Here is a 15,805-nt window from a genome sequence, read left to right as displayed (position 1 = left end):
TCTACAAAGCATGTGAACATGGGCTTGTCGAATTCTATTGATTTCTCAACTAATTGTCGCATGATGAAAATAGCGTCTATTGTAGATCTGTTTGGGCGGAATCCCTGTTGCTCTTCCGATACACCGATTTTCTTGTACATTATTTTGGATAAAATTTTTGTCAATAGGTTTGATGTAGAATTGAGTAGTGTCATTCCTCGGTAGTTCGTAAAATCTGTCTTTACGATCTAAAAAGGATATAGGATCTAAAAAAAAAACTAAAAAGAACAAATAAATGTTTTATTTTAACTGTAACAAAACAAACATTGTTTTGGCACTTAAATAATAAGTTTTGATTTTAAAATTCATATATACAATAATAATACTGAATATATATTTTGTCACATATGATTAAAAAAGACTAAACTTAAAAGTAACATTGATAAAATCATCACAATAGATTACGATACAGTCAAACTCTATACACTGCCTTATTACTTAATATACAAATATATTATTCTATTATATAAAAATGTGGTACAGTAACAAAATCCTATTCGAGATATATAATTTTTACTACATGAACCAAACAATACATCAACCGTCTTGGGGTTTTATTTTATTGGTGTATTTTCGACTGTTTGATTTATTTATTAGTGGTAATATATACAATACATATAGATCGTTTACGTTTTCTGCTAATTCAAGTTTGCATGGGCGAATAAATGCTTAAAAAATAATAAATGTCTTTAAAACTGCTACAACACATGCTTTTCTTTAAAGAAAAAAAGAATGTGTGTACTTTGTACGTACGTAAAAAGTTATACTTCAATAATTATATGATTTCAACGAAATAAATATAAAATAAAAAAAAATAAAAGGAAAAGATTCCTCTCATTGGCTGTATACCATAATAAAAAACTTACTAATGAAGTAAAAACCTCACGTGTAGGTAGATGGTATATAATTTATTAAAAAATTTTTTCTAAAATGATCCAAAATGGATAAAATCACACAAACGTTTTCGGACCAATAAGTCCATCATCAGGTGGTAGAAACTTTAGATCCAAAGTAGTTGGAACTAGCTACATATTTAGGTCAAAAGACCTTAATATTAATAATTATGCCATTTCGGCTACAAAAATGTCGACAATAAGTCGATGTCACAAGAAATTAAAATACAGCGGTATTACAGAGTGGTCTTCATCTTGGCTGTCAGTTTGAACTTACAGCTTGGACTTACACCTACTTATACCTTTTAAACAATAAGCGCTTCAATTGTGGAACGTGTCATCCTGACAAGTTTATGATTGTGAAATCTAGCATTTTGTTTTTAAGTTTATTCAATAGCCTTTATATTATATATGAGAAAATGTTTGTCCGACAAATATGTTGGGCATTTTAATAAGTCAGACACGTCTTCTTCTTCTTCTTCGTCTAGCCATTCATGTCCACATCTGAACATAAGCCTCTTCAAGTCTCCTTTTCCAATGTTTTTTATTGCACGCTACTTGTAGCCAATTTTTCCCGGCAGTTCGTTTCAGATCATCTGTCCATCTCATAGGAGGTCTGCCTCTGGGTCTTTTGTGTTGGTATGGTATCCAGGTTAGAATTGTTCTGTGCCATTTGTTTAGATCGCTCCTAGCTACATGTCCAGCGTATTCCCATTTCAATTTTAGTGATTTTTGTACCACATCGGTGACTTTGGTTTTCTGTCTTATCCATGTGTTTGTTTTCTTGTCCTTAAGTGATATGCCTAGCATTGCTCTTTCCATTGCGTGTTGAGTGACTCTGAGTATGTTCATATTCTTTTTTGTGATTGTCCATGTTTGTGCCCCATATGTTAATATAGGAAAAACAAATGCATCAAAAACTTTAGATCTAAGATTTAGTTGAATTTGCTGATTCCTGACTATATGGTTGAGTTTGCTGAATGCTGCCCATGCTAATTTTCTTCTTCTTTTTATTTCTTCCGTTTGAATTTCCCTATTTAGTATTATTTTTTGTCCAAAGTATATTCTTCAACTTTTTCTTTAACTTTGTCGTTTATTATTGTCACGGTTTCTTCGGAGTGTATGACTTTTGTTTTGTTTAAATTCATTTTCAGTCCTATTTTAGAAGATTCAGAACTGCCCATGTGTCTCAAAAGAAAAGTCTTTGATCGGTGCGTGTTGCTAGTACTTACATATGCTGCAGAAACTTTCAGTAACCAAGAAAGTAAGAAATAAAATTTGTGTTACACAAACAACAATGGAACGCTCGATGTTGGGTATTTCTCGTAGGGATTGGACTACGAACAAGGAAATAAGACGGAGAACAGGAGTGACAGATGCTTCTCCTTCTTCTTCCTTCTTGTATGTAGGCTTTAAAGCCTGTTTCTTCTTCAATATTAGTCTCTTAAATTTTCTTGGTCTGCCAATACTTCTTCGTCAATTTGGTGACTTCTCTGGTGCTATTCGTACTATCCTATCCTCTGCCATTCTACTAATGTGTTCGTTCCACTCCTGTTTCCGTTTTGTCACCCATCCATTTATGTCTTCTACATTGCATGATCTTCTTACGTTTCCCTGATATTCGTCGGAGTATTTTCATCTCTGTTGTTTCTAGTAGTCGTCTCGTTTTAGATGTGCCAGGTGTCTCCGCCGTGTATGGCAATATAGGTCTAATTGCTGCTTTATAGATTTTTGCTTGTGTGTCTTGTCTTAGGTGTTTGTTCTTTCAGATTGTGTCATTAAGAGATTCCACCGCTTTACTTGCTTTTAAGCTTTGTTGTCGTACTTCCTCTTCAACATCTCCGTAACTGGTTATATCTATTCCCAGATATCTAAACCTTGCTTCCTGCTTTATTATTTTCCCATCAATTTCGATTTTACATCGTAGTGGGTATTTAGATGTTGCCATACATTTAGTTTTTTCTGCTGATATTATCTCATATTGTATTTCTTGGCTGTTGTATTGAAGATGTGTGTTAATCTTTGGAGATCGTCTTCTGTCTCTGCGATTAATGAGGCGTCGTCTGCATAACATAATACAGTGAACTCTCTCTATAACGAACACGGATATTACGAGGTTTCGCTTATAAAGAGGTACATTAGGTGTCCCATGAAATTCCTATTGAACTATAACCCTCTATAACGAGGCATATTTGGTTAAAACGACGAAAAATAAAATCGAAGAATATGTTTCTTTACCTGTTTTTAGCGCAATAATGGCTATAACTAAATACCATAACTGCCTGTATATGGAAATGACCAACATCTGTGTTATTATCGAGGCCAGTACTGTAATAAACTCTGCCGCCTGTAGTAAACTTCTTCCTGCTTATCGACCGATATTGAATATTGTAGGAAATTTACAATTTACGGCGAAGTCTCATTGTTTACTGTTCAGGTCATCGACAGCTAATAAACTACGTAAGAGGCATTAAAACATTTCAATATTATTGTTGTCTGATATAACGAGGTAATTAGTCCGCCATTTCAATTCTCGTTATAGAGCGAGTCTATTGTATTTGGATTTCTTTGTTCCCCATTCCCATCTGATTAAAGAGCAGTGGGCTTAACGAGTCACCTTGTCTGTCTCCGCTTTGTACTGGTATAAACTGTGTTAATTTTCCATTTATCTTTGCCTGTATTCGATTATAGAGTGACAGATGTCATAGAAAGAATTAAGATCCTGAAACTGGGCAGGGCACATAGCTAGAATGTCGGATAATAGATGGATACAGCGAATAATATACTGGAGAGAAAGACAAGAAGCATCTCGAAGTAGAGGTCGTCCGCCAACAAGATGGTCTGATGACAAAACGGATCGACAAAAATTGGATACAAACAGCACAAACCAGAAATACATGGAAAAGACTGAGGGAGACCTATGTCCCGCAGTGGATAGATCCGGGTTGAATGATGATGATGATGATGGCTCTCCTTAGATGAAAGATTAATGTCCAGTTGCACCAACAAATAAACGATTGATTTTTTGATTTGGATTGCCCGTTTATTTTAAAATATAATAATTGTCAAAACTCTGTCAATTCAAAACAGAAACTTCAACGATTCTCCCGAAAAATATTAAATTTTCTACCATCAAAAATAATAATAGAACACTTTTCGTTTCTTTCGATAAAGGTTAAAATTTAATATTTTTTGAAAAAATCGTTAAAATTTCTGTTTTTAATTTGACAGATTTTGACAATTATATTTTAAAATAAACGGGCAATCTAAATCAATCGGTTATTTGTTGGTGCAACTGGACATACGCAAATTATTAGGTTATGATTGATGTAACATTGGACAGATTGAATTTGACGCGATAAAACATATTTGCAAAAAATATTTGCAAAAAAACGCGATTTTGATAAGATGCTGGTTGAGGTAAAAAGATGAAAAGATGTGAAAGATATGACTTTATTAGCTCTAAAACACTAAATTAAACAGTAGATAGGTCCGCTACACTTTGAACTGTCTAAAGTGATAAACACGACACGACCACTTTGAAGAGATACGATGCACGCTAAAAGGGGTTGTTTCACCCATATGACCTGGCCGTGGTGACTCGACACGTATGCTTTTGCGAACCTTTCTTGGCGACTGGCTTTATCGTATGAGAATATGTGGATATATCGGTATAAAAATACCACGTTGCCACGTCATAAGAAAAGGCAAAAATAAATTAGAAGAGGGCATAAACACAGATAATAACTAAACAAAAATGTCAACTAGACATCGCAATAACAGCTGTCAATACAGTGTAGTTAATTATACAATTTATTAGAATTGTACGTGGTTTTGTTTAGATAGTTATATATTTCAGTGTTTTATAGCGAAATATATGTTTTTGTATATATACCATTTTTCAGTAAAATCAAACAGATTTTTTTAACTTATAACAACAGCTAGCACCAGTATAACAGTTGTTGAATTAAAAACTATTTTGAAATTTCCGTTGCTCAAGAGTAAAACTGAAATATAAAATATAAAGCCATATTAAGGAACTTACTAAAGAGTTTAACTTTTGCCTTTCGTCTCTCCTAACAAAAATTTAAACAGAAACAAAAAACTAAGTACAAGCACCTAGAGATATCTACTTCTGAGTATTCTTTTCTTGTCTCTTCAATAAATTTAGACTTGTTTGTGGATTGGCTAAGGAATAGGTTTCTGGTTCGAAAACGGGAGGGTATTCGAGACCTGGGTAGTCAGCGTTTGGGCTGGTGGCAAATTCGAATGACTGGGATATCACTGGTGGGGTGGTCTCTAGAGAGTAACTGCTCTGCGACATGGAAAGATGCTGAAACGTAAACGAAAAATTAAAATTTTATCTAATTTACGGCTGATTTCATAATGAAGTTAAAGGAGGCTTTAAATTTAAAGTTGCCTTTAACTTGAGATTTTCATTTCATAATCAAGTTAAAGGGCCTTTTTTATCAAAAGCCCTCTTTAACTTTAAAGTGCGGATTTCGGACCTTTTGTTAAAGTCTCCTTTAAAGGGTACATAACCTATTTTGTTGAGTTGAAAACACAGTTGTTTTCATTTTCATGTTGTTTTTGTACAAACTTTTAAGGTTAACATAACAGTCAATAATAATTATTATATTATTACTAGGATTAATTAATTGTACTTTAAAAGCACAATTATGTATAATTTTGAGACATCTAATTCAAGAAATTTATTGTATTCAGAAGACCAAAAATTAACCAGAACAGATTAAGAACAAACTGTTTTGAACAATAATAATATGATAATCTGGATTTTTATCACAGATTTAGGTTGAAAATAAACAATTTTGTGCCTTCTTAAATAAAAAACTAAATAACTTTGCCTACTTTTAGATAAGTGACTAAAAATTTGTTGATATTAAGTAAAAACAATGCTGTTTATTTATTTTAGAGGTGGGTGCATTACTCCTATGCAACAAATTCTGTTGGATTTTATGCATCAGGGAGTATGCAATTAAATGTAGCTGATTTTACGGCAGTGTCCAGAGGTTCAGCAAGTAGAATTATAAAAATAGTATCCTTTACAATTGCAAGAATCATCAAGAGATGGAAAGCTGTTGAAGATTTTTACAAGATTGCTGTATTCCCTAGAATAATGAGTGCAATGGGTTATACTTTAATTAAAATAGATTCTGCAGGTGTTCAGGATGCAGAAATTTTCAGGTCCAGAAAATCATTTTTTGCATTGAATGTCCAGTCAGTGATGCACAATTTAAAATTGGAGATATTGTTGTACTGTGGCCATCAAATAAGACAATTTTAATAGTAGTAGGCTGAAGCATCATTATTCAGGGGCTTAGGGTTTGCTCACTACGGAGAGCAATGGATTGTATCCTCGCTCCGACCCTTGCTCCCTGGTATTTATATTCGTCAATTCTCGCATTTAAAATAATGTATTTATTTTACATAGCGATCGAAACTATATTATTATCGATCGCTATGTAAAATAAATACATTATTTTAAATGAGAGAATTCACGAATATAACGAATATAAATACCAGGGAGCAAGGGTCGGAGCGAGTATACAATCCATTGCTCTCCGTAGTGAGCACAACTTTAGAATCACACAAACGTAGCTACATTTTATTTTATTTTCGTCTACAGAAATATTAGGGTTACGGTAACTGAATGTTATAATGTACCTAGGTATGCATGTGCAAATCAGAACTAAAGCAGGTGGACATACGTTCATGTGAATCTTAAATAAGAAGTTTAATATAGTTATGTTTGTGTGACCCTAAGCCCCTGTATTTTGAAAGTGATATCTTTGGCCATTACATATTGGTTGGTGACAGTGACGAACAAGGAATGTAGTAGAACAACAATATGGGTTGTGGAAATGAAGATTTCCTATACTCCGCTTAGGAATAAGACTACAATTAGAAAACATGACTGTGATTGTTGCAACTAGAGTGCTTCATAATATTGCCATTGATATGGATGACAATTTTCCTGTGAATAAAACTGAAGATGAAGTTACCGATAAAAAATAATGAAAATATTTCAGAAAACAATATAACTGTGTTAATAAATGAACACTTTGGTAGATTGTAAATATGTTTATTAATAAAAGCAAAATGAATGTATTGGACTTTTTATTTATTGTAGTTTATCCCATTTTTTTATAGACCTGGATCCCACGTACCAAAAAAAAAATTGATCAATAGCAAGCTGAAAATTTGTTAAAGATCTTAACAGTGTCTAGTCGGACAAACTTTGATGTATGAGAACACTGGAATAGGGGAAGTTTTAATTGTGGAACAGGTTAAAAATTTGGAACGTCAGATTACGAAAACATTCAACGTATTTTGTCGGACAGAACTTCCAATTGTTTTGTTACCATTTCATTTAACTCTAATGCAAAAAATCAGTAATCTGACTTTCCAAATTTTTAAACTGTTCCACAATTAAAACGTCCAGTATTCCCGTTCATCAAAATTTGTCTGACTAGACACCGTTAAGCTATTACCAAATTTTCAGCTTGCTGTTAATCAACTTTTTTTGGTGCGCGGGATCCAGGCCTATTAGTTTTATTTTTAAATCCAATAATTTTATTTTTTTTATAGTCTGCGCCTCTTCCCTTTCTATCCTTTTTTTCCTCCTGTTCTGCAAATATGCAATGCAAATAAACATTAGCTTGCCTGTACATGATACTCAATTATTTAGATAATTTAAATGATTTTTAACAAATAAAATATTGTAGGGACCTTTCCTTTTTATTCTTCACATTTATTATATTTCTATAACTTTCTATCTTTTGTAACAAAAGAAGTTCCTCCTTTTTGCTAAAGTTTGTATAAGTAATTTCTTGTTATCTCGTTATCTGTCCATTTTTTTTAGATTTCACTTTTTATTATTGATAGTAGGTGTATATAATAATAGTAATACATATACAATAATACAATTAAAAAGTAATTACATATGTTAGTATTAGGTGATTAAAAAGAAAAGTAGAGTAATAATAAATATATAGAAATAGTAAGAACAATAAGTAATAATAATTAAGTAATAATAAGTAACTTTTTGTAGTAAAAAAAATAATTATAGGAGGAGTATCCTACAAACTTGCAAAATGTATGACATTCAAATGTCATTATTTCCATTTTAGTTCAAATATAACATAATTCAGTTTAACCAACAGTATAAAATTTCATTAAAACACACTTTACTAAAAGAATCCTTTAAAGCGAATTATGAAATCAAATATCGTTAACAGCCACTTTAAAGTCCAGTTTAACATATAAAGCCTCCTTTTACTAAAGTCCACTTTTTCGAATGATTATGAAATCGGCTGTTAAACTTTTAATTATACAGTGCGTGTGTAAAGTATGGAAACATAAAGGTATCGATATGTTTTCGACGTTGCCGTCTACAGTTTCTGAGATATACGGATAATACTCGTATTTTTAAATAGGATGAGTCGTGTATTTTAAAATCTTGTTATTACCGATGCAGGATATACCCTGTTAATGACCAATATTGACCATACATGTGCAGAAAAATTCTATAAAACTATTCTTCTTCTTTTAGTGCCTATTCGTTTCGAATATTGGCGATCATTCTGGCTATAACTGGATACTTTACCTTGAAGGATTACCTTCAGTAATCTGTATTTAGTGCCGTTTCTCATTATGTGTCCGAGATATTCTAACTTTCTCCTTTTAATGGTATACATTACCTCTCTTTCTTTGCCCACTCTTCATAATACTGTCTCGTTGCTTATCTTGTCCGTCCATGATATCCTTAGGATTCGCCTGTATAGCCACATCTCGAAGGCTTCAAGTTTTTTCTCCATTGCTTCAGTGAGTGTCCAGGATTCAACTCCGTAATACAATATTGAGAAGATATAACATCGTAGGAGCCTTATTTTTATCTCCAGATTAAGGTTGTGGCTTTTAAAGAGTTTGGCCATGTTATTGAATGCACTCCTAGCCTTCTCTATTCTACATTTATTTCTTGTGAGTGATCCCATTGTTCGTTTACTATTGTTCCAAGATAGTTATACTGTTTTACTCGGTCCAGTGGTGTATTATTGATAAGTAGTTGGGCGTTTCTAATTTTATTTTTGCTGATGATCATAAATTTAGTTTGTGATATATTTACTTGAAGTCCAAATATTTCACTTCATTTACTTTGTTTATTAGTTGCTGTAAACTGTTCAAACTGTCTGCAAAAATAACGGTGTCGTCTGCATAGCGGATGTTGTTTAGGCGTTCTCCATTGAGAAGTATTCCATGTTTTCGCAATTTTCCAAGGCTTCACTAAATATTTCCTCTGAATATAGGTTAAATAATATAGGTGAAAGTATACAACCTTGTCTAACACCTCGTAGAATTTGGATCGCTTCCGTTGGTTCACCTCCAAGATTCGTTCTTATTGTGGCTGATTGGTTCCAGTATAAATTTTGTATTATATGTCGGTCTTTATCATCCATTTGGGCTTTTGTTAGAACAACATTTTTCGGTGTTGAACTGTATCAAATGCTTTTTGGTAGTCCACAAAGCAGGTGTAAATATCGCAAGTCATATCTCTGCATCTTTGAAATAAAACCTGTAGACTAAACAGAGCATCTCTTGTACCTACGCCTTTCATGAATCCAAACTGTGTGTCTTGTATTCTCTCTTCGCATAGCTTGTATATTCTACGATGTATAATTTTTAAAAAAAGTTTTAATGTATGGCTCATTAGACTTATTAGCCTATATTCTCCGCACTTTTTGCTTCCTGTTTCTTTGGTAAAGTAATAAATTCTGAAACTAACCAATCTTTTGGGATATTACCTGTGTCATAGATATTATTGAAGATTTTACATAGTATTCGTAAAGATTCATCATCAAGAAGTTTAAGAAATTCAAATTGTACTCTGTCTGGTCCTGGAGCTCTACCTTCTTTTAGTGATATTATGGCTGCTCTTATTTCTGCCACTAGTATAGGTGGTCCTGTTTCCATAGGTATCGGGGACTGGTTCTCCCTCTCATGAAAAAATAAATTTCGTATGTAATTTTTCCAGGTATTATTGATACTCTCTTTATCCACGATTATCTCTCCATTGTCATTAACAAGTTTACTGATTCTTCTGTTTTTACATTTGCCTGTAATTTCTCTTACCTTCTTATGCACGTTGAAGTCGTGCTATTTACTTTGCAGAATTTCGATTTCTTGGCATTTTTTCTCCAGTTCTTTCTGTTTGACTTCTCTGATCTTTCTCTGTATCTCTCGCATGTTTTATACATGGAGTTATCGTTCTTGTTTTTCCTTCTTTCTTCCATTAGTTGCAGAATCTCTGTCGTCATCCATGTCTTATTCTTACCTTCTTCGTTCTTCACAAAATTGTCTTGAATGTCGTCTATCATTTTATTAAGGGATTCTATCTTATCTTCTGTGCTTTCCATTGTATTATCGATTTCTTTGAATTTTCTATTTAATGTTTTGCTGCCTATTTCTTTTACTTCGCTACATTTCAGTTTTCTCATGTCATGTTTTTTTTACAGTTTTTCCACGTATTTTCTTTAACTTGGTTCTATACACGCCAACTAAAGGATTGTGGTCAGATTGAATATCAGCGCTTGGGTAGGTTTTAACACTGTTGAAACTATTTCGATATCTTTTGTTAACAAGCATATAGCCTATATAAAACCATATTCTATAAAAATTTGAAGGGGAAATTCTATAAAACGGCCATAAGAACAGGAATATTATATAATATGTACAGAACTGAATGTTGGTCAGTTAAAAAGAAAGAGGAACAACGAATGCGTGAGGCGGAAATGAGAATGCTTAGATGGATGGGTGGAGTAACAAAAAAAGATAAAATTAGAATGATGAAAGGGTTGCCAATGCGAGTCCATTATACAATTGGATATGGTAATTGAGTCAATACTCGCAATCCTTAGTTTGTATTTTTATTAGTTGTTACATAATCGTGGGGCAACCGGTTTCGAGTCTTACAATATATGACTCATCATCAGGCCCAGTACAAAAAAGTCTTCTCAATACAAACTACAAGCTAAAAAACACAAAACGAGAGACATGTACACATATATATAAAACTTAAAAACAACTTTGTCTTGGTTTTAATCACATACCATGAAGCCAAGCAACTGTGTAGTATTGAACTCAACCTTCCATAGTATGTAAAAATGAGACCTATTGTCATTGGGAGCGACCAATGACAATAGGTCTCATTTTTACATACTATGGAAGGTTGAGTTCAATACTACACAGTTGCTTGGCTTCATGGTGTGTGATTAAAACCAAGACAAAGTTGTTTTTAAGTTTTATATATATGTGTACATGTCTCTCGTTTTGTGTTTTTTAGCTTGTAGTTTGTATTGAGAAGACTTTTTTGTACTGGGCCTGATGATGAGTCATATATTGTAAGACTCGAAACCGGTTGCCCCACGATTATGTAACAACTAATAAAAATACAAACTAAGGATTGCGAGTATTGACTCAATTACCATATCCAATTATAAAATTAGAAATCAGTATATTAGGGGAAGTCTAGGGGTGGCACCAATTGATCCCAAAATGAGAGCATAGTTAAGATGGTTTGGTCATGTTCAACGTCGAGACGTTAATGTCTGAGTTGCGAGTTGTTGGATTATTGTTGCTAATTTATGGAGAAATGCAATGCAATAGGGATAATGGCAAAGGTAATGATGATGAATGTGCAGAAATTAGTAAAAACATTGTTATTGCAACTGTTGATGTTGGAAAAAGAGGAACTATCGAATGGCCAGCAAGATCTCCGGATTTGACACCTCTCGATTATGTTTTATGGGGTTATAAAAAAGGAAAGTGTATGTAAATGGGCCACAGACTATTCAACAACGGAAAGACGGAATTACAGAAGAGATAGCACTCATTTCTCCGGAAACGATTGGAAAAGTATTATAAATATTTCCATTCAGCATGGATTTCTGTTCTCAAAGACAAGGTTGAACCATAGATTTAAGAAGCCCAAGGTGTTTTCATTAATCTAAGGGTTGAACACTATGCCTTTAATTTTCTTCTTTAAGCGCTTCCTGAAGTGAGAATTAATTTTTTTTTAGATATTGAAACAAATGCAAGTCTATAGGCGTAAAATCTGATGAATACAGTAGACGCTCCAACAATTCGAACTCATGGATTGTAACCATTTTTAAAATGCTCATATGACACGGTGCATCCTCCTAATGAAAAACGATCTCCATATTTTCCTTCAGCTGGTCTAACACATCACAATATTATCCATAATTTATTGTTTTACCAGTTTGCAAGTAATCCACAAACAAAATTACTCTAGCATCCCAAAAAACTGATGCTAACATCTTCTTGGCCGATTTCTGGCTCTGGATCCATTTTCTGGATTACATTTTCTTCGTAAATCTAATATTTTTCGAGTTATTCGCGCTTGAAAATAACAGTTTTTCGACGAAAAAATCGACTTTTCGACTTTTTTAGAGGGTTTTTTGAGAATACCTCGAAAAATATTCTATATATTTTTGGCGATAAAAAGTTTCTTCAAAAATGATTTTGTAGGGTTTTTAAAGAGCTATAAGACTGTGTAAATTAAATTCCGTAAGATCCCTTAGTTTTTAATTGGGGCGGGTTTAAAGGGCTCGAATAAGGGGGTGTTTGCTGGCAAATAGAGGTTTTAAACAGCTATCTGGCTAACTATTCACTGTAATGAAAATTTATGCACTGGGTAATTTTAGTCATTAAAAAAGCTACAATTTGGTAGTTTATTATAATTTTTTTCGTATCTTCAGTATTTTCGGAGATATTTTGAAGTAAAAGGTGAAAAATACCAAATTGCAAAAAATAAATTTTTCTTTAAACTCCAATTTTTCCAAAATTAGGCATTTTAAATAGGTCAAATCCTTGAGTGTATTGATAATATAAATATAAAAGGAACTACAGAAAGGTGAAGACCAACGTTGAATTAGGAAGGTAGTTAGGGGGTTGTTTTCACTGATTTTTTCGTAGAGAAAAGCAGGTACCGACTTTTTTTTGATTATAAGTCGCTTGATTTTCATGCTAGAAATTTTTAAGTTTTCCTCGAAAAATGCAAATTTTTCCCATTATTTGGCTTTGAATATTTCAAATTATGCATTTGACGAAAAAAGCTAAATTTTAACATGCCGTATCTCGGTTTGTATTGGTCTTAAAGATATTATTGGAAAAGAATTTGGTTTGTGTTACTAAAAGATACAATTTTGATATCTACAGTTTTTTTGATTAAATGCTAATTTTTCGAGGTATTCTCAAAAAACCCTCTAAAAAAGTCGATTTTTTCGTCGAAAAACTGTTATTTTCAAGCGCGAATAACTCGAAAAATATTAGTTTTACGAAGAAAATGTAAAAAACATTTTTTTCTTAGAATCACTTTTTCCATCGAATTACATGGTTAAAATGTAATAAAAAATTCCCACCCCCCGAGATGGGGTGGCAACCACCCCCAAGGTTTTAGCGTATGATAGCGGCATAATATAGAAAATGAACCTTGGACTATTCCCTACCTTCTGTGAAAATTTCAAGTAAATCCATGTTGGACGAAAAAATTGCGAGCCAAAATGCTTCATTTCCTCAATCGACTATTGGGGCCGACCGACCGGCTCTGTCCCGTCATACAGCTGACCGACTATAATAACTTTTATTTATATTTAATTTAGAATGTGTGTACTGATTTTCAGCCTTAGTAAATTGATTTAATTACCTTCGTAGGAAAGCAACTTTGATACCCTCTCAGTAACCTCTATTCTACGTTTCGCATGTTTCTCTACACACACAGTAATCAATTGTGAAAAATCTAGCTTTAGTAAATTCAAAGAGATTTTTCAGCGCTGCCTCTCCGTCTATAGTACGACCACGTTTCAATTCAGTAACCCATCTTTCTACTGTACTAATTGTAGGTGTAGATTTCTTATGCATTTTCAACATTTGTTCGTTACTTTCCTTTGCTTTTAAACCTTCCAAAAATAAAAATTCAATCACTGCACAATACATGACTGTTTCTATTGTAGAAAAAAAACTGTGACACGACGATACTAAATGGTTTATAAACAAAAAATGAACTTATATATTGAAATAAAACTTCACTCACGTTCATATGAAGACACTGTTCCAACATAGCAAGATCAAGTTAGGCTAGTAGCAACGCCCTCTCTTATTTAACCGCAAAATTTATTGAACACCCTCGTATATGGGTGGTCCCATTTAAAAATAAGGATATTATCCGAATATCTCTTGTACGTATCTCAGAAATTTGGCAACGTCGAAAATATAAAATTTTAAATTGCTGCGCTGGTCCATCTACTATGCACAACCAACATTTTGTTACTCTATCATACGAGGTGTCAGATACCTTTATGTTTCCATACTTTATGAGCGCCCTATATATGAACGTATCTGAATATTTGGAAATATAAGTTTTAGGACTTACGGACCTGCGAAGAGCTTCCAGAAGGCCAACTTATATCAGAACCGGAACTGTGCTTCTTAAAAATCGCTCTATGGAGTTTAGGTGATCCTAGAAACGTCTTTTCCTTCTTTCCTTCGGACTTTCCGCCAAATATATTCTTTATTTTTCCACCTCTTTGAGATTTTTCATCCAAGTTCAGTTCGAAGGCGAATTTGGGTTTTGATTTTGGATCTTGACTGGAAGGCAAGGACATAGGAGTGTACTGAATCGCCGATTTTAATTTTACTTTAGTCGATGATGAGTCTTGAACCTGACAAAGACATATAAAATTATACAAAATATATAAATAATATCTCTTGAAGTATATATAAAAAAAGCAAAATATTGTTACATACATAATGCATTTAACACGTTCGGTGCCCATCTTGAACAAACGCCACATGACTGGTATGACGTACTTAAATTTTTCATTTTGTAACGCAGTACTACTGCCAACACTCGTGCCGACACACTGTCGGCGTGGGAACTGAACGAGTTAAGCAACTAAGTTTCATCACACAAAAAATAAACTGTGAATACATTGCCAATTTGATATAAATTAATTAAATATAACCAATAATTCAATACAACGCATTCAATAAGAATGTTTCTGGTTTTTTGACAACTTCGATAAGTTGAACTAATAGGCGATACAGGACCGGCTCAACAAACTTCATCATCACCATCGACATATTCCAATGTAGTAAGCAACTTTAATTTTCCTTTAAAAGAACAAGCCATTAACCTTTCAGCTATCCAAGATAATAAAATACATGAATACATAGTAGCCATAGGATCACTACTCACACCAAAAATTTTTATTTTTGCATCGTGAATACTAGTGAATAGCCAACACCGCGTCTAAAACACGGAGGAGAAAGTATAACCCTAGAGATGACAAAACTTATACAAAAACTAATATTGCACAATGTTCAAGAAAGGAGACACAGAAGACCTCAACAATTATAGAGGTATAAATCTACTGAACACCGCACTTAAGCTAACCACAAAAGTCCTAACCAACAAAATCAATAAAGTAACAACTTTATCAGATGAACAACAAGGATTCAGATCCGGAAGATCCTGCGTAGACGCCGTATTTGTAATAAGACAAATCACAGAAAAGGCCATCGAGTACAATAAACCAGCATATCTACGTTTTATAGACCTGGCAAAGGCTTTCGATCGCATCCAAGTCGAAGACGTCTTACACTTACTGTATAGAAGAAACATACCAATCAATATTATACAAACCGTCGAACACATCTACGTCCATAATAGAATACAGGCAAAGATAAATGGAAACTAACGCAGTTTATACCAGTACAAAGCGGAGTCAGACAAGGTGACTCGTTAAGCCCACCGCTTTTTAATATAATAATGGACG

At 33.3% G+C, this 15,805-nt stretch overlaps 1 protein-coding gene across 2 annotated transcripts in view; it reads right to left on the bottom strand.

Moving 5' to 3' along the window:
• Nucleotides 1–265: 265 nt before the first annotated feature.
• LOC114337798 (uncharacterized) overlaps nucleotides 266–15,805 on the bottom strand; it is a 140,523-nt gene continuing 124,983 nt past the window's right edge. For both annotated transcript variants that reach the window (XM_050646055.1, XM_050646056.1), the window contains exons 17-18: nucleotides 14,405–14,689; nucleotides 266–5,265 (exon numbers count right to left, since the gene is read on the bottom strand). In XM_050646055.1, coding sequence (XP_050502012.1) covers nucleotides 5,062–5,265; nucleotides 14,405–14,689 — 489 coding nt within the window. In that variant the 3' untranslated portion in view covers nucleotides 266–5,061. The remainder of the gene's footprint in view (nucleotides 5,266–14,404; nucleotides 14,690–15,805) is intronic.

The sequence above is a fragment of the Diabrotica virgifera genome, chromosome 3 (assembly GCF_917563875.1).
Source record: "Diabrotica virgifera virgifera chromosome 3, PGI_DIABVI_V3a".
Lineage (NCBI taxonomy): Eukaryota > Metazoa > Arthropoda > Insecta > Coleoptera > Chrysomelidae > Diabrotica > Diabrotica virgifera.
Note: the sequence above shows the minus strand (reverse complement) of the source record. Positions and strands in the feature narration are given on the sequence as shown.